At 40.5% G+C, this 25,879-nt stretch overlaps 1 protein-coding gene across 6 annotated transcripts in view; it reads right to left on the bottom strand.

Moving 5' to 3' along the window:
• Positions 1-25,879, bottom strand: part of NPAS3 (neuronal PAS domain protein 3) — an 865,567-nt gene that overhangs the window by 51,368 nt on the left and 788,320 nt on the right. For all 6 annotated transcript variants that reach the window (XM_040476899.1, XM_040476900.1, XM_040476901.1 and 3 more), the window contains one exon: positions 16,674-16,792. In XM_040476899.1, the coding sequence (XP_040332833.1) occupies positions 16,674-16,792 (119 nt within the window). The remainder of the gene's footprint in view (positions 1-16,673; positions 16,793-25,879) is intronic.

Raw genomic sequence — 25,879 nt, 5'->3', positions numbered from 1 at the left:
ACTCCAGGGTAACCGATTTTCTTCTTTACAAAAGTCCGAACTGACTATAGTCACACCCCAAATCCCGGGAGCCTCTTCTGGGTTAAGGGTCCACCCAGTTCTAGGTCCTGGGAGCTGAGGGAGGCCAACCTTTGGGGATGGCTAACTTTTTCCAAAGAAAAGAGCTTCATAGTTTGTCACTCTTGTAGGATGGATGTCTGCTCATGCTTCAGATGGAAAAAAGTGAAAAAGATGGACAGGAACAAGCTTGGGAAGTAAAGGTTCAGGCAAAAATACAATTGCTCCCTTTCCCTAAGAACTGTTCTCCTGTGTCTGCCTGTCGTAACTCCTGGAGTCAGGTCAGGGAACCTGTAGGTCTTTCTGGATATATATTTTCCTGCTTTGTAGGGTATTGGCTGCATGATCTGATAAAAGCTGAGGCTAAATGAACCCTACGATTTGTATTTCCACAGCCACAAGTGGATTGGCTACCTTTCTTCCTCCTCCTTCCCTCCCCCATTCAGCTCTGGAAGTTTCATTACTTACAGTTACTGCAGAATCAATCTGAACTGGCCAAAATCAGTGATGGAATTTATAGCATAATAAATGCCCTACTGCACAAATGCAGTTACACATGAAAGGCTTGGGAATGTTCTTTTGAGCAATCTTTCTACATTGCGGAGTGTACTATTTTTTATCAATTTAACAGAATCATCTTAAGCATATTTTGAGAAGTATAATCCTGACAGCTACAGAGCAGATTTTCCCTGAGGCAGGTATTGTTGCAGAAAAACAATATTATTGATAAAAATCTTAGCATATTGGAACTTGGAAAGGAAACTAAACACATCTTTTTCATTCTTCACACCGATCCTTTATAGCTCCATTTTCTTAACCTCACATTGCATGCCACTTTCTCTTTGCATTTTTATTTTTATAAAAGTGTTTTAACACTTTTCAAAGCACACTAATGAACTGTTCTCTAAGAAGAACCAGCCATACCAAAGTTGGCTTTGAGAGGCAGACAGAATTTGAAGTGCACTCAAAAGATAATGCACAGATTGGGGTATCAATGATTTTCCTTTTTAAAAGTCTGCAAGTTATAAGATAACATTGGTATCTGGCCCATTTTTCTTGCTAAGTGCCCATATTATGGGTGAATCCTGTTTTACAGCATTCTGATACACAGAGAGTTGAACTTGAGCGTGAAATGCTGAAAAAAAAATAGCAGAAAGACAGATGGCGGGCCGTCCTCCCCAAAACTCAATTTCATATTATGCATGTGATTGCTAATAGGCAAGCACTAAAAAACAATTTTCCTTGACGGAGAAGAGCTGATAAATTGTCAACATAAAGTTGGGCTGTGGTTGCTCCAGCGATCGAAAGCTCGTCTGTGAGTTTGGTCCCATCAAAGTCGGCTTCTTACAACCGTATCAAAATTTATGAATGCATGTGTCTATAAAGTGACTGAAAACAACCCATAATGCATGTTTGTTTATTGTGCATCAGCTCTGGGCTGCTTTAGTACATGCAAAGCAACTGATCATATACCCAAGCCCATTTTTGTCCAGTTCTCTTTTCTAGCCTCTGCATTTGGTAATGAAAAAGTCAAGAGCCAGCTGGGGATGTGATTTCCCCGTCTATCCTGAGAGCGGACTTAAACAAAAAGATCTGCTCTTCACTGGCTCTTGCATGGTTTGGGAGTGTACTCCACGGGGTTACACTAGCTTTGTGGTGATACAAACAGATGCATTTGAGAGCAATCAAGGGCATTGATTATTTGGAGGGAAAAAAAAGATGTTTGAGAAAGAAAACTAAATAAAATCAAGCAGATAAAAAGCAAGCCAGCTAATGACCTGCAACACAAAACACCAAAGTTTCATATTATCTTTGATAGAAAGAGAAAGCCTCTGCAGGCACTGCAAAAATAGAGAAAGAGATTTTCTTTCTTTTTTTTTTTTTTTTTTTTTTTATTGTTTTAAAGTTTTTTTTTAAAGAAGTCATTAAGAATTCAATCCAGGAATACAACATTTATTTTCTGGGGAGAGGAAGAGAGAAAGGGTGAAAATTTGCTCATAATGCAATTCTGATAACTGCATACTATATTTGATTTTTAAAATATCACTTAAGTTATTGAGTATTTGCATGGTTACAACATTCTGATTTTATGTCATCAGTTACTGTTCATTTGAGAACAGTGGTTTAATTGCAGATGAATTGTAACTGGTCTGATATGCACACGCTTTATTGGAACAAAGGGATTGGGTGTTCAGATAACACTGTTTATATAGGTTGCGACAATTAGTAGAAATGCTGAATAGCCAGCCAGAATTAGAAGTAAATGGAAGTACCAGTAATTTTTTCTCGTGAGAAAAAAGTCATCATTCGTAAAGCCAGGGGTTTTATGAAATGTATATTTAAGGGAAACCCTAGGCTGCATGAAATGTAGGCTTTATTTATATTGTGCCAAATACCCAGACCTTTCCAAGAATTCAGATACCTAACAGTGTATAGACCAAGTACTCGGGTGACTGAGGTCTGTGTGATGCTTCCTCTTTATGGTTCATTTTGCAATCTAAGATTTTAATGCATAAAGATTTCAGTTTTTTTCTTGAGTTACTGGTTCTAGGAAAATCATATTCCTCCTTTCAGAATGTGTATTTATACCACCATCTAAGATTCAGGAGGAAAAAAAAAAATCCCTGCACTCATGTAGGGCAGAAAGGTGGAAGGAAAAATAAATTGAGGAAATTCCAAGAGGAATTATCCAATGATTTACGTAAATCCACATACTTATTCTCTTACCCTATAGGCTGAGAACAACCTTCTTAGCTCCTTGGTAGAAAATAGTGGTCTTTTCCTTACACTGATTGCAAAAGTCGTATTAGAATGAAACAATCTTGATCTCCATCCTGTTACCCTGAACACTGATGAGCCCATGGAGTTTGTGTTGCACTAAAGGAAGGCTCCTACTCCTGTCTACATTTGCCGAGTCCGATTAGATGTCTTCACTTCCTGATTCCCTGAAGGACTAGAATTTCTTTCTGCTCAATGCACTTGATGCCTTCATCTCTTTCCTAAGACTGTTCCCTCTGTTGAATTCCATTCTCTAATATCTCTGTAGGGCAAGTCTGTTCTTTAAGTGCTGGCTAAAATGATGCTGTCTTTGAAAAGCTCTCCTTTTCCACCAGACAGAATTATTTACTTCATTCCATTGCCCTTAGGACATATCTCTACCAGAGTACACATTTCTTTGTGTGTCTACCTCAGTCTAGACTCTGTCTTCTGGACCAAGGATTCTATTTTATCCATCTTTGTCTTCCTGGGACCCAGTATAGTGTGTAATACACAACAGGTACACAAGAAGTATTGACCACATGATTGAGTAGAATCAATTCCTAAATACTTTGAACAAAAGGGGATGGTGAAGAATGAAAATTATAGATCATTCTTGACTACAATGGACTTTTCTTTTGACTTCCCAGTTTATTATGAACTGATAAAGCTTGTTTTTGAAAAAGTTTCTATTAGGTAGATGTAAAGCTTTGGGGGAAAACCACATTCTGAAGCTCTACTTGGAACAATTAAAATTAGTTATTTCATATCAGTCTGAAAGGAACTGAAGTAGATAAGCTCTAGGGTCAGCATTTGCCTTGTTCAGCTTTCTTTAAAGGCATGGGGAGTAATAAAGCTTTCCATTTTATCTTCAGTGAAATAATACTGCTGAAATATCACCTCATTTTTGATGTCAGTGATGATTTCTTCTTACCTCCATGATGTCAAAAGGGAATTATTATTATTAGAATGACAGATTACTAATGATGCCGTAAAAAAAGAGGAATAGCTGAAATCATTATAACCCAAACATCCAACATACCCCTTCTCGTCTGAGCCTCACTGTTGGGTACTGTGAACGGAGTCGCTCCGTGATACTACAGCTGTGTAAAAATTATTCTAAGCAGGAAGTAAATCAAGAGCAGGTGCCTATGAATTTTCACTCACAGAGCACCATCCTTTTAAGGTTTTTAGGACTGGATGGTGTGATTAGGAGGTATGATTTATGTATGCAGGAGGGAAAAGGTTTTTGGGGGCCCCAAATGTCTCATGAGCTGTTGTGGTATATTTCTAGTGGTGCTTTCCCAAGGGGAGACCTGTGTGGGAAGAAGGACTGGACAAGGGGCCTCTCAAGGCTTAGCCTTCTGTCAGCCCTCTATGAGACAGGGACAGTATGGTCTACCGGTTCTGGACTTCACTCCCTTTCCACCTGCTGACTTGGCTTGCGGTCAATCCACATCGCCTTCTGGGTTTTAATTCACTGTGGCTGACCTACAGTGCTCTCTGAGTGCTTGAGAACATGGAGGTACTAGACGCTGCCACTTTGGTGTCCTAAAGATCATACTCACAGAACTTAACCTTCCTCCACTGTACCAAGGTGCTTGGGATCTGGCAACTCTGTGTCCTCAGACCGGTTGTATCATTCTCCAGATCTTTCCAGTGGAAAGAGAAAGAAAGATATGTTTCATAGAGAAGATTGGAGTTTATAACAAAACTATAATTCAAGAATAAGAATATTTTACATTTCCATGTTACCTTCCTATGAGGGATTTGACGATCAGAGTATTGTTAATTCCATTCAGCATTAAAGACCATTTGCCTAGGACTCAACTGTCTTCAGGGCTATTTCAGGTAGGTTAAAAGTTGCAGTTCCCTTCAACTGGAAACTTACAACCATTTCAGACAATGCTGACAGAGATGTTTACCACTAAGCCAACTGCAAAAAAGAAAAATTAAAGGGGAAGATAGATGAATTTAATAATGACGTGTGTTTTATTTGGCATAAAAAGAGGAGTGAGTACATACTGTGTTAAAGTGAGTAAGGAAACAAAAATTCTGCCGCTCATCGAATAAGGCAAGAGATTTACTCTCAAAGTATTATTTTATTTTTGCGCTCAATTTGAGACCTCACTTGATTTCTCCAAGAATGGTCTATTCATAGTTGCTACATAGGACAAGGTACAAAAGTTCACCTAAGAATTACAGAATCTTCCACAGACCTCTTCTCCCTTGCAGCAGTGATTTGCTTAAATGTTTCCTGGAATATTTCCGATTTTCTAGCCAGCATTGGCCATGAGGCAATATGGCAGCTCTTGGTAACTTTGGGTGGCCTTTGCTAGAATTTGCTGGCAGTTTTCAGCTCTCTCTTTCCAAGAGTGGAGTTGCTCTAGATTAGGCAGACTCTCTATTCCATTCCACTCAGAGAGTCCCACGGGGCTTTCACCCCAGTGTAGAGAGTAGCACTAAAAAGGATGCAATCTCAACCCACAAGTGACTAAAGAGCACTGGAGGCAAATCCTATTGTGTCTTTGTTTTTAGCAAGGAAACAGAAGCCCAGAATAATCAGTGTGTCCGTCCAATGTTGCATGGCAAGCACACAGAAATGTGCTGGCAGAAGGATGACATTTTCTGACTCCCTCACCAGGTGTGCCCCTATGAAGCCAGTCTGTTTTGATGACTTCTACGAGGAGCCATGAGTTTGAAGGACATTTGACAAGGGGCTGTTGAGGACTGTTAAATATATTCAGAACTACCAACTAATAATCAAGTGACTCTTGAGGGTGCTTCCAGAGTTCTAGCCACTAGAATTGGGTACAAGTGGGGTACAAGTTAAATTCACGTTGATTTTTAAAAAAAACTGAACACGATAGCATGAAAAATAGGTCTTAAAATATGTCAACCATTAGCACAGCCTTTCTGAAAGAGAAAGGAAGAAACCTTCCACTTATCTTCCCGGCAATTGAGCCCGGAAACTTGAAAAGTTACAGGATCCCAGTGGCTGCACATTCTCATCTCTAAATCCCCTTTTAAGGAACTAGCCTACTGACGTAAGGAAGGAATATATTCTAGCCTTTGTACAAATGATGTCCGTTATTTATAAATGCATTTTTAAGCAAATGTTTCTTGAATTTCTACTATGTCACTGAAACTCTTTGCAGGAGCTTCAACTTACACTGTGATGGGGAGATGAATTATACACAGATAAATTTACAATGTAGGGTCAGACTGTGTTAAGTGCTATGAAAAACAATAAGGCAGCAGGATGAAGCAGATGGTGGGGTATGGGGGGTGTGCTGGAGCTATTTTAGATGGGGTGGTCAGGGAAGTGACATTGGGGCAGAAATCTGAATGAAATGCAAGTGTGGCCCACGGGACTGTGTGAGGACAGTCTATACTCCAGGGAGAATAAAAAGAAGGTATATAACTAGAGTTTAAATAAAAAATCGAAAAAATGAAAGAAGAAAGTATAAAAGCTGTGGTGAAATGGAGGTATAAATACTGCTATCAGTTCGGTGATAAGTTACATGGATTGGTTCTGTAAACCATTGCCAGCAATGAGCTGAAATTGATGTTTCCAATATGTAACTTAAAGATATCCATTGCCCACTGGTAGTTCAGAAACAACACACACATATCCACACACACCCACAGTGGATTGAGAAATGATAATAACAGATGATTTTTTTTGAGTTTATTTATTTATTTTTGAGAGAGAGAGAGAGAACAAGCATAAGCAGGGGAGGGGCGGAGAGGGAGAGAGAGAATCCCAAGCAGGCTCCACCCTGTCAGCTCAGAATCCAAGGCGGGGCTCGAATTCATGAATTGTGAGATCTCATGAATTGCGAGGTCGCGACCTGAGCGGAAACCCAGAGTCAGATGATTAACTGACTGAGTCACCCAGGTGACCCGATAATACAGATGACTCTTTTGTTTAAGTAACAGGCTTGGAAGGCAAAGCACTTTGCAATGGGCCATTCTTTTAGTATGATGGTGGGAGGGCATTCATAGAGAGATAGGAAAGATGTGACTAGTTCTTTGTCCCTCAAGGAAGTTACTATATAAAAAGTCCAGAATCCTGGCTCTTTTCCCTTATTGGGAATGAGTCAACACAATTTATTCTAGAATGTTGTATAGTACGTCTGAGATACAGGTTGGGTTCAAGCCACAGTGGAAGCTTGCCTACCCAGAGGGTTCAATTCATGTGCATATAGATAAGATACTTTAACCAAACTGTAGAGCTTTATGGGTTACAGGAGTCTAGAAGCTCCAGGGATGAACAACATCAAACTGGCCTTGCCTCTACTTCCTTTCTTACATTAAAGGGCTGTATTAGCCTTGCCACGAGGCTAAATCAATTCCAAAAAAAAAAAAAAAAAACAACAACCATGTACCATGTCCCTTTTTATTAAAGGGACCAATGATGTATTTCAGTCATATTTTGTCTCTTAAATTCAAATAAATATTCAAGACACTTGATCAGGGAGAAATTTCCTAGAAATAAACACATTTTCTACATTCAGAAGAAATCATTCATTATTCTAGAGCTCCTATAACTTGTAGGAAGTAATCTGAAACATAATTGATGAATTACTATTTTCCATAGTTACAAGTGCATATGCAGAGGTGTAGAAGTTAAGATTTTGGACTGTCTAGATCAATTCACAATATGAGTTCCATAAACATTAAGCCTCACATATGGACATGTATTGCATGCTTACTGTGGGTCAGGCATTGGGGTAGTACTCTACCTACATTATGTCACTGTATCTTACAAGACCCTTATGAAGGAGGTTCTACTGAGACTTAACAAGAGAAGAAATAGATGGTTAAGAAAGTTAAAACAATTTACTTAAAATCACTGAGTTAGAAATGACAAGACTAAGTCTGAATCCGCGGCTGTCGGACATCATAGCTCAGTGCTTAATCACTCTTTGGTATGGCAATTTTGAAGGAATGAAGGTCAAAGAGAGTAATTTGGAAGCCCTTGCAATCTGTAAAGAGTTATGTACCTGCTATTTCAGACCACTGGATCAAGAGATAGCCATTAGGGCATTTCACACATCGAGTGCTGGGTCCGATAAGTGACGCACTGCTTACGTTGTTGCCTTTTTATTTCTTCAAGACTGTAAACTTTGCTTTTAAAACTTATTTATTGGGTAAAACTCTCACAATAGATTATATTTAAAGAACTGTCAGATTAAGACTATATTTACAGAGACATTGATGATAATTCTGAAGGGCATTAAAGAGATTACATACAGAGTTGTTAATTTTTGTATCAAAGATGTCATTTTCAAAATGATCACGGCTTTCATTATTCTCAGCTACCAAAGGCTCAGAAAGCCAACCTGAAAAGATCCAGCATTAGTCAAATGGGATGCTCGTATTTCTAGCTTCTTTTGAAAATCTCTCTGATGAAAAATGAAGTACCTATAAGTTAGCAACATACTCGGACTGCAGTTATTGACATACGCAGAATTTACAGACACTTCACAGAATGGCTAGTGATTATGCCTCTGGTTGGTAAAATAGTGAGCTGATTAGTCCCAGCAGAAAGGACACATCCCAAGCTAGAACTACTGTCATGCCTTGGTAACGGGAAATAAATTCTTTAAGATCAGAAACAATGTCAGTTGTATTTAAAATGACACCAGGAACCACATTGTAATGGACAATTGTGGGGAGGTGAGCAGGGAGTAAAAAGAGATAATAGGATTTAAAAAATTTGATGTTATTGGTTCTCTATTCTATTTGCATTTTTCATCAGGATAACCTCTGCCTGTAAGTTCTACCCTGGAAATTTTTTTTCTCCTTCAATTTATTCTGGGTGTCTGGGTTGATTGAAAGGCAATGAATGCATAGTCTTAGAAAGCCTGAATGGGTTGACAGAATTTTTGGTGTCTCTGAAAATTCATCTATCGATTTGACAAGACAGTTACATTTTGTGCAGTTTGGAATACTGTAGTCATCATTTCAAGACAACACAAAGCCGAAGCAAAGGCTTCAGGAGAAGTACTGATATGTCTGGACATTTGGAACATCTCTGAATCTCAGATGGGGAAAAGCATCCAGGTAGCACCTAGTCTGTCCACAACTGACTAGGAGGCAGAGAGACCCCTAACTGATAAGTTTAGCGTGTGCTCTTAGAAATCTCCAGGGAAGGACTACTATCACACTGCCCCTTAAATAAGTGCTAGGCATACCTCTAAGCTATACTTTTCCTGCTACAGTTAAAACTCACTGCATATGGAGTGCCTGGGTGGCTCAGTCAGTTAAGCATTGGACTCTTAGTTTTGGCTCAGGTTGTGAGCTCATGATTTGTGAGTTCAAGCCCCATGTTGGGCTCTGGGTTCTCTCTGTGTATGGAGACTTGGGATCCTCTCTCTTTCTCTCTCTCTCTCTCCCTCTCTCTCTCTCTCTCCCCCCCCACCCCGCTCGCCCTCTTGAAATAAGTGAATAAACTTTAAAAATACATATAAAAAATGTTTAAAACTCATTGCATACAGTTACCCACTTGGGCAAAGAAAGAACCAACTCCTTGTAATAACATTTCTCTTATCTTTAGCAATCTTTGTGAGAAATGATGGGGTTTACTGGAAGGCAGGGTATCAGCAAATATTGTCCTAATTTTCAGAAAGAGTCTCAAAGTATTAATATCCAGAAAAATACTTTAAAGATGATTTAATAGAAAGAAAATGGTAAATCACCAAATGCCAATATGAAATCATGATGAATACGTGACATCAAAAGATGACTCGATTTTTTGTTTTCTGAAAGGAATCTCTCACTGACGGCTCAAAGGAATGTTGTAGATGTGGTACAATCTGATTTTAGCAAGGCACAGGTAAGGAAGAACAATATCCTGGCAGGCAAGATAAAGGCATGTGAGACAGATCATGGTATAGTCAATTTGGGTCATAGCTATTCCAATGGTCACATCTAAAAGACACTGACGTTAACTAGCAGGGGCTCTAGTAGTATGTTATACGTCTCAGTACAGTCAACATTTTCATTGTTACCACAGGGGGGAAAAAAAGAGAACATGCAATTTAATTCAACTAACATTTACTGAGTGGCAACTACAAGCAGCATACTGTGCTGAGGGGAGAAAGTAGAATAAGAAATCACCCAGGATCCAATGCAGTATATGGGAAAGAAGAAGGCATTTGAAATCTGAAGATCTGGATATTTCTGTTTTGTTATTTACTACTTATGTGACCCTAGGCAAGTCAATTCATATTTCTGTCTCATTTTAACCTATTTTCAAGTTAGGAAAATAGACATAATTACCTAAAAGAATTATTGTGAGGTTAATATGAAATTATAGATAATACGTCACAAAAAGAAGAGAAGATGCTTAACTGAGCATGTGTTACCTCTCTTGACCCGTAGGAAACTTCTTCAGGTTATATATTATTATTTACAGGTGACAAAACTGAGGCACAGAGAGCTGAAATCTTAAAGCTGTTGTAGCACAGAGGAAAAGGAAATAGGGGCATCAAAGGAGATGAAAAAAAAAAAAAACTAATATCTCAGTGATGCCATATTGGTTGTGTAAGAATTTTCCAGATGCATGTGTAGCAGAAAGGCATCTTAAGAAAAGAAAAAAGCATGGCCAAAAGCATAGCAGTGTGAATATTTAAAGTATATTTCAGGAAAGATGACTGGACAGATTTTACCAGAGCATCAGTAGTAACAGTTCCAGGAAAGAATGATGGAGGGGCAGCTGGGTGGCTCAGTAGGTTAAGCGTCCGACTTTGGCTCAGGTCATGATCTCACGGTTCGTGGGTTTGAGCCCCACGTTGGCTTCTGTGCTGACAGTTCGGAGCCTGGAGCCTACTGTGTCTCCCTCTCTCTCTGCCCCTCCCCCACTAGTACTTTATCTCTCTCCAAAAAAAAAAAAAAAAAGAGTAATAATGGTGGAGATGGCAGTAGAAAATGTAAGCTGGTACCAGATTCTTGAATATGTTGATCCTATGAACCAGTGATGATTTAGGAGAAGGAAACGTGATGGAGGCTTTGGGAAGATATTCCAGGGAGCAGGGTGCAGAATGGAATGGAGAAGCAAAACTTTTTGGGAGGTAATTTGGGAATTTCTTACAACAGATCCAGAAAAAGGCATTAAGCTAGAAGACTGGAAATAGAGATAGGTGGAGTCAACCAGTTTTGGCGGCACATTAAAGTGGTGGATGATCAAGAGGGAGAGAGATCGATATCTTAGTTACTGTGGACTTTATTAGCAAAGCAAACCAAGCACTAAAATTCCAGATGATTGGAACTGTAAGTAATAATTTCCTTCTAGTGTGCTATCGTCTTGAGAGTTCTCGATATACACATTCCGTTAAGAATACATTGCATATGAAAATCCTTCAACTTTAAAATTTACCTAGCTGTGATTTTGACATTGAAATCCTAGTGATGTAACTTGCCCACCTAAGTGAATAGGAAGAAAAGGAGGACCATTTACCACTGAAAATAACTCTTAACTATAGACATAGTTTTTAAATATTAGGTCTAATTTTTATTAAACAATATTTTCTACGAAATACTTTTTCAGAAGATTATCTGCCTAAGGGGATCAAAGTGCAAAAAAAATTGGTTTTGGGAGCACCTGGATGGCTCAGTTAGTTAAGCATCTGACTCTTGGTTTTGGCTCAGGTCATGATCTCACAGTTGGTGGGTTCAAGCCCCATACATGGCTCTGTGCTGACAGTGTGGAGCCTGCTTGGGATTCTCTCTCTCTCCCTCTCTCTGCCCCTCCCCTACTCTCTCTCTCTCTCTCTCTCTCTCTCTCACCCCTTCTCTGAAAATCAATAAACTTAAAAAAATTTCTTTTTTTTTTAAATTTTGGTTTTGTATTTTGTCACTCTAGGAGTTGATGTTTTTTGGAACAGGACTTCAATATATATTAACACTAAATGAATAAAAGGGAAGGAAAAATGAGGAGGAAGGAAAGAACTATTGTAATTTTGGTGAAATATGTTCTGGGAGGTGCACTAATTTGTTTTTTTAATAAGAACCAAAGATGTCCTCATATTAAATAAGGTTTTGTAACCTGAGATCACTGGATTCACCTCAGGAATTCAAGAACTTACTGATGCAAAATGAATTTACCTTGGGAGAGGCTCTACAGATGTAATCAAAACATTAAAAGGATTTATGACACCCCAAATAAAACAAATTACTGGTAAAATCAGGGAAGTGTCTTTTCTCACAGAACAGATACAACCATGAATTGTAACAAATGAACAAGTTCTAATTTAAAAGGCAGCTCCGTGCTTAGAGAAGGCAAAGAGTTTTCTTTAGCTAATTAGCATCCTCTCATTTTTTTTTTTTTTTTTGCTTTTGTTACTTCACGTCTAGATACAGGTACTCTTAGAGCTGAGGTATATCGGCAATCCTTATAAACTAGGGAACCTACAAATTGTTTTCTCTATTACTTATGGTTTCTGACTCTATATTATAAGGAGACGGGATAGGTTACAGAAATCATTTAGTTGGACACTTAGCTACGGGCAAATCCATACCCAAATCATCCCAGATAGGGGCTGTTTTTATTTTTATTTATTTTTAAATTAATTAATTAATTTTTTAAAAATCTGGACTTCCCTTCTCCCCCCTTAGTAATCTGTTCATATATGTCATAGCAGGAACCCTCGGCATTTGAGGATTTTCACCTGTGTGGTGAATTGAGCGGCATTCTCAGCATTATGTAAACGTGACAGAGATTCTCTCCCAGGATGCTCTGCTGTGCCATTAGAGTTAGGACATCATAATGTGTGTGGATAAAAACTCCAGAAATGACAGTGGTGCTGGTGGGCATTTAAGAGTAGATTAGAAAACTGACAGTCCCATGCTAACGGAAACTATTCTCCAAAGACAGGAGCTAAGGAGGCGACCCAATTAGTCTTTACTTCTCTAATTTCCCTGATTACATATCTCCTTTTACCCCCTGTCTATACCTAGTAAGTTCCCCCAGACATAGACCTAATCTAGAAGGCAGAATATTGACGCAGTGCAATTTAAAGGAGAGCTGTGTTATGCTAAGATATGTGGCCAACAATGGGGCCTACACAACAAGAAGCCCCTGAGGCATAAAAAGTGGCTGGTCCAGATAACGTGCTACAGTGGATTTCAAAGCAAATGAGGACAGAGACAACTAAATGTCAGCTCGAGGCTGGGAAACTTCATTGGCATGAGGGCAACTTTCCTGAGGCCCAGGGAACAGAAGCAACAGTGACCTATATCACACTTGATGCCTGAATTCTCAGACTCAGAGTGGCTCTTCTTTGGCTAGAATTCTTGGTTATGGGTACCTGGGTGGGTGTTAAAATCCCTGGGAAGGAAGGTAAATCTCTGCGAATCTCCATCAAGGAGTGCTGTCGGATATGCGGAGCCACAAAGAGAAGGTCTTAATCAGGCCAAGAGGTTTTTCTTTTCAAAATGTAGAAGAATTTTCCATATGTTGAGGTCTAGCTCATGCTGAGCTTTTCTGTGGACTTGATCTGTTAAGCAGTGACACCGAGGGTGGAGAGGGCAGGCTCTGGAGCCTCACTGCCTGGCCAATCCTGGCTCCTCAGTAACTACTTAAGATCTATGCCAACATGGGCCAATACTGAGCCTATTAAAGCCTCAGTTTCACCACCTGCACAATGGGCATAATGATAGAATGTGAAGTTTGAACAACGCCTGGCACAGAGGAAGGTTTTAAATGCTGTACGGATTGGATAAGATACGAGGTGTTTGGCAAAGTACTCGTGGCAGAGTCCATGTTTAACAAGTGTTATCTTTGCTGCTATTATTACTGCCAGTAATAATAACAACACTAAAGAAAGCGTGGCACGTAAGATGATGGACCAAGGCAGAAAAGTTGCATGTGCCAAGGTCACAGGAAAACTGGAGAGAAGTATAATGACCTGCACTAGCCATGGCTTAACATCTTGGAGCTTTATGGGAAAAGAAAGGAGCAAACAATGGTAGTAAATTAAGAGGAATATTGGGAGTATGGTGAAATTATCATCACTGCTTCTTTTTATTTGTGCTTATTGTGTGGTGCTGGGGTGATTACCAGTTTTATTTGAATGTTTTATAAGCTGTTAGATTTATTTACTGAGAGTGAACAGATAAATAGGGATGTTATTCAGCTGTGTGTCATGTCATGGCTTCTCATCAGCTCTTCTGCTAACTTGCAGACAAGGTTAATTAATGAGGCAAGGGCATCGTGGAGGAGGAGGGGTAGGGCTGGATCTGTTGAACGGTTCATCCTATTGGGGGAAGACGGGATGAATCAACTCTCACATCAGCACTCCTGGGCAGGGGGTACAGTACTGGATGGAGACTTTCATGAAGTCTTGAGAAAGACGGACTGATAGGGTATGTCAGAGGAGTGTGATCACTTTAACACTACAGGGTTTGATGGAAGCCAGAGTAACTTCTCTTTTCTAGTCCTGGATGTTCATGGTTGTCCCTTTTCATATTTTGTTTCTTGAAGGTGCCTTCTTACAGCAAGGTGTCGTTAGTCCTAAACCCAAGGAGCTTTGGAAACACTGTTGTTCTGTTTCCACAGTGGTCCTGCTCTCACTTACCACTTGTAGGTGACAGTCACCTCCTCAGCTGGATGTCCCGCGACTCTCGTATCCAAAGTGGTCCCCACCAGCCACACTCACCACCTTTGCTTTACTCTCAGCAAAATAGTTAGCCTAGTGGTTCGGTGCATAGGGCGTGGAGCCAGACTCAGAGTTCAAAGCCCAGCCCTGTCCCTCTGATGTGTGAAGTTGGGTATGCTGATTAACCTCTAGCCTTATTTTCTTTACCTGTAGAGTGGGAGCAATAAAAGTACCTTCTTCTAGGATAGTTGTGAGTTGCATAGACACTGCATCATGCCGAGCATATTGTAATATGCATAAGTAGTAGTTACTGTTCGTTTGGACTTTTTTGCGTCTGAAATCACCTTCATTATTTGTTGTTCTTGTCTGTCTCCCGCTGTTAGAATCTAAGTACCATGAAAGCAGGGACTTTTTACTGTTTAATGCTGGATTATGGGATCTAGAACAGGCTCCAGACTGGTAACTCAATAAAAATTTGTTGAATGATCTATTCATATTTAGGAAATGAGCCTGTCCAATTTCAGGTCATGCAGCAAAAACCGCTTTACTGAGCTGACCAAATGGCAAAACAAAAAGAATGCAAGCTACCTGGTCTCTTGCCTGGACTGAAATACAAAGCATTTCTCCACTTGCACAGCCCACTTTTTTGTAGATTCCAAATTTTGCAAGGCTTTATGATATCTAGTTGGTCACGTGAAAGCAGTCATTTTTTATCATTCAAAAAATTAAATTTCTAATGATACTGACATATACTCCATATTACGTTTTCTAACTACACTTTACCTGTCCTACCCTTCCTCTTTCCTGGGACATGCCCCCTACAAACCAGTAAAAACCACTAAAAGTGACAAGCCAAAAGCTGAAAGACAGAAAACAGGTGAAAGGAAGCCTTACAACTCCTAAAACTAGAATGGATCTTTCTAGCATTAAAATGACACTAAGCGCTACACCTGTAGTTTGCTTGTAGAAATTTCAAACTTGCTAATGCTTTAATAACGAATAAATGTATTGTGTTCAGTAAGGCAGGAAAAATAAAAAATAGTCCCGAGGATAGAGTTTGGATTTTTCCCTCCACGGTATCCCTTTGTAACGGGCCTCTGAAGGGTAAAGCGCCTGTAGGCAGAGCCGCCCTGAGCCTCTCCTTCGCTTCGAACCCTGTTAAAGGTTAAGGGTACGTTCCACCTGTGCCTTTCCGACGGTAGGCCAGCTCAGCTAAAGGTCGTTCATGGAAACGCCTGCTTCCCCACCTCCTTCCTCTTTGTCTCTGAAGAATTCATGTCAGAAAGAGTACCTGGTTCTGACTTTCACGCAGCTGCTGGTTTCTGGTGACTTGTATACGGTTTTTAAGCCCAACGACTTAATGGCTATTACCATCTCTGACAATGCTACGGTCACCCTAAAGAACCGAGTTGTCAGAAACTCTCAACCCTAAATTGGAAAAGGTCATGCCGGCCACATCTACAGTCCATTCTGTTGCTGTTGGTCCTCCCATATATGGTAAATGTTGTTTGAGAGACCGGTTGGTGTATTGTAAAATTGAGAAGATTCAGGTTGCCAAAGGCGTGTCATAAATTTCATAGGTCTTAATTTATGTTGCTATGGTAACTCAAGTGTTGGAATTTCCCCAGATTAGGAGGCTTTATATTCTTACCCTTAAAAGGACGATAATGTAGATTATGACTCCAGACTTGGTCCTTGCTGTTGTGGGGAACATGTACTCTGTATGTTGAGCGTCCTGTGTCTGCCAAGGTATGACCGATGTGGAGTAAGTGTAATTACAATGAAGAGTCCTGATGCCTAACCTGATTTTCTTTTTTACACGTATGAGTCTGGGCGGCCAAGATATTATTAAAATGGATAGTCTTTACCGAAAGAGAAAGGGGGAATTTGAAGAGAGAAGTGGAATTCCTCTAGTCATTCTAGAACACTCACCTTAAGGACTGCTATGAATTTGGTTCACTTTCTCCATCAAAGTGAATTTCTAGCGAGTGCTGAAGACCCTGGTGCATTATTAACAAGTGTTTCAGGAAAAGACACCATATTGAGGCATTTAGTGCCTCGGCAATGTCTGAAGTGAGAACGAGTCATGTAATGAAGCCCCTACCTTGAGACGGGAAAACCACTAAGAATCCTACGGGCTGCTCAAGATCATAGGCGTTAATTACGTGGTCCCAAAGCAGCTGGGAAACTCCATGCAAGTGACCTAGGATTGACCTGAGACAGAAATATTTCCCTTGCCCAAGCCCAGCTTACCTTATATCCTGATGATTTGATGTGCACGCCACGTTTGGTCAGAGTAGATTTCATTCGGATGAAAAAGGAACGTTCAAGGGTGTTGTCAGTGGTTAGCAGACTGGGGCTGGTTGACTCCACTGAAGAATACAAAAATATATACACACATGATTTAGATGTCTACACAGCCCCTCACAGCTACTGCTCAGGTGCAATCCTTGGGTTCACTAAACATAAGTGACAGGTGCTAAGAGCATGGTAATCCACTTACTTCATTTAGAAAATGTTTACTTTGCAGAAAATAAAAAAGAAAAATTAATGAATCCAAAGTAACTCTGTTCCAGTTTCCAGCAGGAGCTTTTCAGACCTTTTAGCTCCCTAAGTAGGGCCTAAAGTATGAAGTAATGGAAGCCTACCTTGCCACCTGGCCTGTGCACATGGAGAGAATAGTCATGAACATGGAGGACACTACAGATTTAGGGAATCAACCAAGACTGCGGCAGAGAGGCTTCTGATGAAGAGTAAGGAGAACTTGCTCTTTGTTTTCCCTGTGAATCCCTTCTCGTAATATTTGCCCACTGGGCAGCTCTGAGAAGCAAGAAACCATCTCCTGGCCAGTGTCCTTGCCCTCCTGAGTCAGTTTTCTTCATTGTGGGGAATAAGAAAGCATAAAGTTTTCTCAACTGACTTACGATAGAGGGCTTAGCATGGAATGTATAGACAGAGACAAGTAAAGACCACCACCACCATCAATTGTCCTTTCTTGTCACTAATGGCAGCTTGCTCCCTGCCTTAATCTGAACAGGATATTAACAAAGAATAGTCTCCTCCCTGAAGCAAGACAGTTGCTCTACCCTTTATACATTTTTAGACTAAGTGGAATACTTCTTTACTTCGGAAACTTAAACTGGTAGTTTGCAGTCTTGTTGATCTAAAAGCACCCGTATGCAAACAGGCCACGAGGCACCATAAATCTATTTTCTAAAGTATTTTATAAGTTTAAGTGTTTTCCTGCAAAAAAAAAAATTAATTTTGGCATTTTTTGGCCTAATCAGTGCTGTCAAAGTTGACTCTTCTAAAATAGTACTTTAAAGTTTTAAATTTGTTTTTGGAGTCTAAAATTTAAAAAAATGTGTGTGTGTGTGTGTGTGTGTGTGTGTATATATATATATCCATATATATATATCCATATATATATATCCATATATCCATCCAATGTGTGTGTATGTGTGTGTGTGTGTGTGTGTGTGTGTGTGTGTATATATATATATATATATATATATATATATATATATCCATCAGTAAACAGGATTTGTTTTGAGAAGCTTTCCACTAATGCTAACTTTTTCTGGGGGGAGGGTAGAGAAATATGTGTCATAAAGGGACATTTAAGAATTAATATATGTGAAAACAGTTACTAAAACACAAAGACAAACAGGCAAAACAAGATTTTTAACTTTAAGAAATACATTCCATGTATTTCTAAGGGAAAGAAATGCCTTTTAAAAAAATATATGAAATGTGATACTCAGATGAAAGAACAGGAACTATTGTAATAACAGAAACCTTGCTGTTGTGTCTGTGGCTTTCTTTGTATCACTGCTGTCTAAATAGGACTATATTTTCCAATGTTGGTGGCACTTCTATTCTGGGGTGAGGGAACCACTGACAAGTGTCCCTTTCTTATGGGTCTCTCTTAAGGTTTTCTCTCTCTCTCTTTTTTTTTTTTGTTTTAGAGAGCATGGATCTGATGTCATTTTAAATGTACAGCTTTTTATCACTCGAGGGAAAAGCAGAGCCATGTTATATTTAGTACTTTCATTTCTTCTGATTAAATATGAATTACTATGAAATTTTTCTCATCATCTAACACGCCATAATACGCCAACAGCTTTTTAATACACTATATAAGCACAAACTTCTGCTCTAAGAGTTTAATTTGCCCCTCTAATCCAATCACATCAACCTTATTTCTCTTATCAGAGATTCCCATTTTGAATTAAATGAGCTCATTAGTTTTAATCAAAAGCAGAGAGATCAAAACTTAAACGTAAATGCTTTAGATCAGAACTGTCAGTCAGCCGTGCAGTTCTATTTTACTAAAACACAAGATCAGAGACCCTTAGAACCAATTTTTTCTCGTAAGGGATGCCGAGAGCTTGAAGATGCTATATCCTTTTTTTTTTTTTTTCCCTCTCTCTCTCTCTCCTTCCCAAGGACAGATTATACATTTAAGGTTAGACTTAATTTATAGCAGTTTTTCATCCTGGTGGAAATGGAAAAGTATGCCAATCTACTGTTGTCCCTTTCACATTTATTGGCACTGGTCCTCAGAGACTTGAACTAACGTGAAGCCATCAGAATCCACAGCACAAACTCAGCCTTAAAAATTCAGCTCCGTTCAGCAAGATTGTGTTTGCAGTAGCTGAGGGAAAAATGAAAGTTCCCGCCGAAGTGAAATAGGTTTTAGGGCTAGGGTGCTGGCTACCCTGACCCCATGAGGAAGGAGCCACCTAACGATAGAAGAGTAATTCAGGCATCATTAGGAATTACTGTTTGCAGTATGTAGCCTTGCATAGTAAAACACTTAGTGTGCACATTAGAGACGGTGGCACGGGTGCTTCCCGCTGGGTGACAAGCTTTGTATGAGCCGTGGAGGCCAAACACTGCGTCATGCCCTGACTGAGGCCCTGCCTCCAGCACCACCCCCCCCCCCCCCCCCGTGTGTTACAACAGTAATTGCCTAAACATACAGGGGCGGCGTTAATTAAACCCAGGACAACTGGTGTGAGAGGAATGCTGAGGTCAGGTTTTGCTCCATTGAAGCTGAGATTTAAAATCTAAACTGGTCTCCAAGCTTTATTTCAGACCATGGGGGAATGGAGAGTTGAGGAGAAAGTGGGGGAGGTCTTAGAAAAGAGTTTGATTTCTGATAAAGATTTCTCTTGTAATTCCATAGGGCTTTCTAGTTGTGGGGATGGGGCTGGAGTAACGCTCCACGCTGTCTCTTTCGAAGGGGCGCATAACAAACTCATGCACGGCACTCGCATGCCAGGGCCGTGCTGCCTCAAGGGCTAGCAAACACACTCTGGTTATCTGGGCTCTGCAATGGCATCTCTCATGTAAAAGGTGTATTATCTGCAGGTGACAGACAAGAGGGGCAACTTTAGAAGAGCAGTTTTCTAAGTGTCTCAGGTGAGAAGCATGATTTTGATGAAGGGTCTATTGGGAGAGAGCATGGCCTTGGTGATGTGCAATATGACTGTGACATTGAAGATGCGTGTGTGTATGTGTATGTGTGTGTACACATGCATGCAGATATGTATGTGTGTGTATTGGGGGTGGGTGTGAAGAGGGCAGAGTGATGACAGAGGTGTCCTTAAGAATGCTGCTCTGTAAAGACAGCGGGACCAGTCTAGGTCAAAGAAACATTTTAGAATGCTTTCTAGGTATCAGATGCTTTTGCGTCAGCTTTTTGAAGCAGGCCATGATTGCCGCATGCTCTGATAAGAAATTTGGGATTCAGAGAAGTTATATCTGCTGCCTGAGACACAGGAGAAATTTATGGGTAAAAATGGATTAAGTGGTCAAGCCCAGATGTGGCCAGTTTTGACCCATGAATTATAAACAAGGAGCTGAAAAACAAAACAAAAACAAGACCCACACAACTAAAAGCTAGATAAAAAAAATTAACTCTCTTTTGCTGAATCTCAAGGGCCTCAACTTTTTAATAAATCTAAATTATCTCAGCTCTTGAAATGTCAGTTTTTGCATATTTTGTAAAATTTACAGAAAAATTTATAGTGACGTTATAATAATTTTTACGTTGGCAAATGCCACCATAATGTGAAATCATATCTGCATTATTATGCATTTGTTGATGAATCCCTAACTAGCACTGTAGTTGCTGCCTCACTATGATGCAGGGGCAGGAGGTGATGGGGGAGCTGGAGCTGGAGGAGGAGGAGCAGGTGGCTGAGAACCATCTAGTTCTCACTGGCCAATCCCAGGGTCAGGTTCATCCAAACACGTAGTACACTCTCTCCAGGGTCTCTGTCAATATACGGGGCCCGAGCATAAAGAGGGCTTTTCTTTCTCATGCACCACAAATGTTTTCGGGACAATCTAGTGTCAGAACTCTGCAAATGGCACCGAATCCTGATGGAGGAGGGAGGGAAAAGGAAAATTAAGTTTTGAGAAAACACCGTTCCTCTTCAATTGTGAACAAAGTTTCCCTTTGAGGAAGAAGAGAAGTTGGGCTACATCGCTAATATATGAAGTTAAATATACTCTTTTCCTACTTCATTGCCTAAACGAATCTTTCCCTTTTCAGAGGTTCTGTGCGTACAGGACAAACCAAAATGCAAATAACCAAAATGACTTTCACAAGACAAGGGAAGAGATGTTTGTCCATTTTGCAGTTACCTTGATAAAGCCAAATTATTCACTGGCATATGCTGTTAGCTTTGTTAGGTACTGCTGTATTTTAAGACGTTAGAATGAGTATATGTCAAAGTATGTTACAAGTTGTTTCTTTTCTTACAGACGTTTTCCTGCTCTTCCTTAGCCACTTGGAAGCCACTTGGAAGTTACCGTACATACTCATATGGCTTTCTGTGGTCAATGAAAAGGTGAACCAAGGTCATGGGTCACTTCCAGGTGTAATTTTTGAAAAGAGCCAGTCCCTTAGTAGAAAGAGGTACTTTCTCTTTCCTTCTGCCATGGTGACTATCAACATTTCAGATGGTGCCTGCTCCATCAGCCTGGGTCTTAGAATGAAGAGAGCGTGGGACAGAACCCACAGCCAACTCTCACAGAAATAAATTTTTGTTATAATTTCAGAATTGTTTTTTTTTACTGCAACAGAAGGTAGCCCATACTGACTGATACAAATACTAGATCTTTATTGTATAAAACAGTCTATGTTGTCCAATTCTTCCAGATAGTGGCAGAACACACAGACAGGAGATAATGTTTGTCTGACCCCAAAGATCATGATGTACCAATATACTATCCCCAGAGTTATTCATATCCTCATTTTATCTCCTACCCTAGGTATGGGTGGCGAGGCTGAGACATGTCTAATTTTCATCCCTTTTAGCACCTACCATGGTTCCTTGTTCCCAGAGCAAAAATTATACATATACACACACGTATACAGACATGTATTTACATATGTCTAATATGTTCAATAACTAATATTCATTAAATGTTGACTTTAATAAGATCTTCCCAACCTTGTTTCCCGATAGTAGGACAAACATGGTAAATAAATCTTTTCTCACAGATCTTATCCCAGCAGATTTTATGTTTACCCACGATGACAAGCGTAGTTATTTTAAAGTGTTACAAAATCTCCAATACTCCTCCTTCCAAAAGGCAGAGCCTCCTTTCTCTCCCCTCCAGTGTGGGCTAGACTTGGTGACTGACCTCTAATAAATAGCACATGGTGGAAATGGTGGTGTATGACTCAGTCATGACAGGCAGAATGGCTTCTTGGTGGCTCTGTCCTGGGTCCTTCACTCTGGTGGAAGCCGGAGGCCATGTTGTGAGGACACTTGAGCAATCCGGTGGAGAGGCCAATGTGATGAGGAACTGAGGCTTCCTAGTCAGTCACAGTCACATGAGTGAGCTTAGACGTGAGGCCTGCCCCAGTCAAATCTTCAGATGACTATGCTCTGAGTTTGACTTGTGTTGCAATCTCAGGAAAGACCCTGAGCTAGAACTTCTCAAAAGTGCTACCAGATTCCTGACCTATAGAAACTGTGTGAGATAGCTTTTTTTTTTAAGCAAAATATTTGGGGTGATTTGTTGCGCAATGAATGATTACTAATATTGCATCCACATAGAACCTCCTTTTGGAAACGTCATAGCCTTGTTTCGGTATGTGACAACTATGTACAGGGGTCAAACTCCTGTAATAGTGAGAAGGAAGGCATTGCCCCCAGTGTCGGTACCCGATGAATTCACTTACACATGAAAAACTACCTGCAATGCTGATTTTTGTAAGTGGGGTTTGTGTTCTCGAAGGTAAACGCTCAATTGATTTTTTAAAATGTGCAATTTGCCAACGATGCTATCAACAGTGTCATCTACAAGATTGGGAGATCTTGAAAGGCAGGCCTGAAGTCTTGCTTGTCTATCATTGTATCTTCTCCCTGCTCTTCTCCAGCTTCCCTTATGCACCGCGCCCCCCCCTCCCCACCCTGCTCCCACAAGTGCCCAGGATTGTGTTTCACATAAGTAGTCACTCAGTTTGCGTGCTGAATAAATAGTCAGATGCTTTCTTTTAAGAATAATTATTCCCTTTACCCCTGCCATGCCACTCTCACAAAACGTCTTGTCCCAAGGCTTGGCGGTTTTTGTTGTTGTTTGTTTGAGGAGAGGGAATCCTATGTCCCCTCCTTGTATTCATCTCTAAGGAAGCGTGTTCTGCAAAGTGTTATTTTGAGAGTCATGGACCAGTGGTTTGGTAGTTAAAAAAGGATTGGCCCGACGTCCCCCAGAATTAGAGAATACTTTGTTCTCTTTCTGAGAGTTGGTTTCATTTCACTGGCCTGTCCTTCTCGGTCACGTGTCAGGCAACTTTGAAGAGAGTGACAGTCTTCGGCAGACTTGATCCAGATCATTGGCCACTGTGGCAAGGCAGTGCCCACCATTTTCTGTGAACACAAGTTGTACCACCTTGTGGATATCATACAAATACAGTTGCAGCCAGTGAGGCCAGGATCAGCAATCAGGCTCCATCGGCTCTGGTGCTTGCTCTTAAAGTAAAACAACAACCCCCCCCCCACCCCCGAATTTGTCAAAGTCTCATTAGGGCTGATTCCTGCTCCCACTCAGTTGTGAGTCTTCGGCTTTGTTTAGAAACTTGTGAATCATTAACTGAAACTCTAGAGCATAGCTGTGAAAATAATTGTGGTTCAATAATGATGTAATAAACTTCTTTCCATGTCACATTAAGAATAATCGGCCAAAAAAAAAAAAAAAGGAAAAAAAAATCTGCCAACCCATGCCACCCGTCAGCACAAGCTCCTCGGCCATATCTGCCTGCCTGGGATGAGAATCATAATGCATAAGGTTGCCTTTCAGGTTTCCTACTCTTGGCAGGGGTTGCTACTTGGTGAGGCTGTCCCCTGGGGGAGAGGAGTGTTCAGCTGAGTTGCTCTGCAGTCGGTCTGTGGATGATACCACTCTGGGGAAATAGACACGGTGTCAGAGTCAAGCTGCTACCAGTGGGTGTTTCTATATACAACTACTAAGCAACAGGAAAGTTCAAGGGGGAAAAACTGGGTATTGTAAAGACAGCCTTTGAGAGTACAAGACATCCAGTGTGACCCATTCCGCAGCAGGCTGTACGCTCCAAAGAACATGCCATATGAATACTGCAAGCAAATGTTTTAAATCTTATTGGAGACACCCTATAAATGTTGCCACTTGAGGGATCTATTCTGGGAGAGAAATATAGCATGTCCTCTCGGGATGCCGTTGGATTCCATTACCAATATTGCGTATGGGATCGAGTGTGGCAATGCTTTTATCACGACTATAAAGTGGTTACGAGCCAATTCCTCATATAAAACATACTCAATAACATTGAGGCTTTTTTTCCCTTTTCTGTTTCCTTCTTTTATTTCCTTCCTCTCTTTTTCTCTCCTTTCCTTTCTTTCTTTCTTTCTTTCTTTTTTTTTTAACGACAAACATGATGTCAGACAAAGGGCATCAGGACTTGGTCTTTGTAGTACAAAACAAAATAACAATACATAAACACCTTTGTGAAGGCAGCTCGAAACCCCATGTTTTCTATTAAAAAGTCATGTTCAATCTTCACTGTTGATAGAACCGAATAGCTAACACAGAGAACATTGTATATCAGAAAGGTCAATAGTTATTATGAGCTACAAATATATTTTTTTCCATCCTTCAGGCTGTTTAGCGCATATCACAGCATGAGCAGCTGTCTTCTTTAATGCTTTTAAAATTAGAATCCCAAAGAGGAAGAAAAAATTATGGTTGCAATGATTGCTCTTTGCTTTTGTAAGTTTACTTTAATATACTATTTTATATACATGAATCTTCTGTGCAGCCTGTCCATGGGGCAGGAACTGGTTGCCAGTATCTAGTGGAGCTGCCATGTTTATTTTCTTAGCATTCGAGCCAAATCTCCATTTCAGGAGCAGATGTTGTCGACATACTATATTTTAAAAAGGAGTTATATAGAGGAGTCTGGTTACAGAGGCACTTGCAAACACACACATATGCATTCTGCCTTTTCACTGCTTTAAAGCTCGGGGACTAACTACAACAATGCCATGTGATGAGAAACAGTTATGCAGCACTGGCTGAAAAATCAGGCGGTGATTCAAGCCATTGATACACAAAGTATCTCTCTCCAAATGCAGGCCTGTGGACTGGGAGCACACCTTTTAAGTTTTGAAAGGTTGATCTGCCTGTCCCTGGAACTTTTTGCCCTGACTCCGTGCATGACCCTGAAAGACAACATGAGGTTTTAAAACAGTACAAGTGAGGGGCGCCTGGGTGGCGCAGTCGGTTAAGCGTCCGACTTCAGCCAGGTCACGATCTCGCGGTCCGGGAGTTCGAGCCCCGCGTCGGGCTCTGGGCTGATGGCTCAGAGCCTGGAGCCTGTTTCCGATTCTGTGTCTCCCTCTCTCTCTGCCCCTCCCCCGTTCATGCTCTGTCTCTCTCTGTCCCAAAAATAAATAAAAAACGTTGAAAAAAAAATTAAAACAGTACAAGTGAGCACATATCAGAATTTTTAGCATAGCTCACTCAGTCTTTGTTCAGTTATTTAAAGGCTGGTTGGGTAGCTACAATGAGCTGGAACCATTTATAACTGTAAGTGCTTACGTCTGGGAGCAGGGAAAATACATAGTAACTTGTGGTGGTGATTAACGCTTTGAAGAAGGGCCATGCAGAGTAAGGGGCTGGAGAGTAAAGAGGACCAAGGCTGGTTGGGTGGTCACAGGGGCCTCACTGACGGGGTGCTTTTGGAGAAGACCTGAAGCCACGTAGATAAGTGGGTGAAGATACCACCCACACATCACACTGTAACTTTAGGACTTCAGATGGGTACAAGGCTTTATAGAAAACGACTATTTGGATAGACACGTACCAGTGGCAAATTCTAGACATGTTACCTTTTGCACATTTTCTTGTCCAAAATTAAAATAAGTGCTATACTAAAGATAAAATAATGTAACACGTGG

This window comes from Herpailurus yagouaroundi, unplaced genomic scaffold (assembly GCF_014898765.1).
Source record: "Herpailurus yagouaroundi ecotype Mexico unplaced genomic scaffold, PumYag 141, whole genome shotgun sequence".
NCBI lineage: Eukaryota > Metazoa > Chordata > Mammalia > Carnivora > Felidae > Herpailurus > Herpailurus yagouaroundi.
The sequence above is the reverse complement of the archived record's forward strand: the minus strand, read 5'-3'. Positions and strand labels throughout refer to the sequence as shown.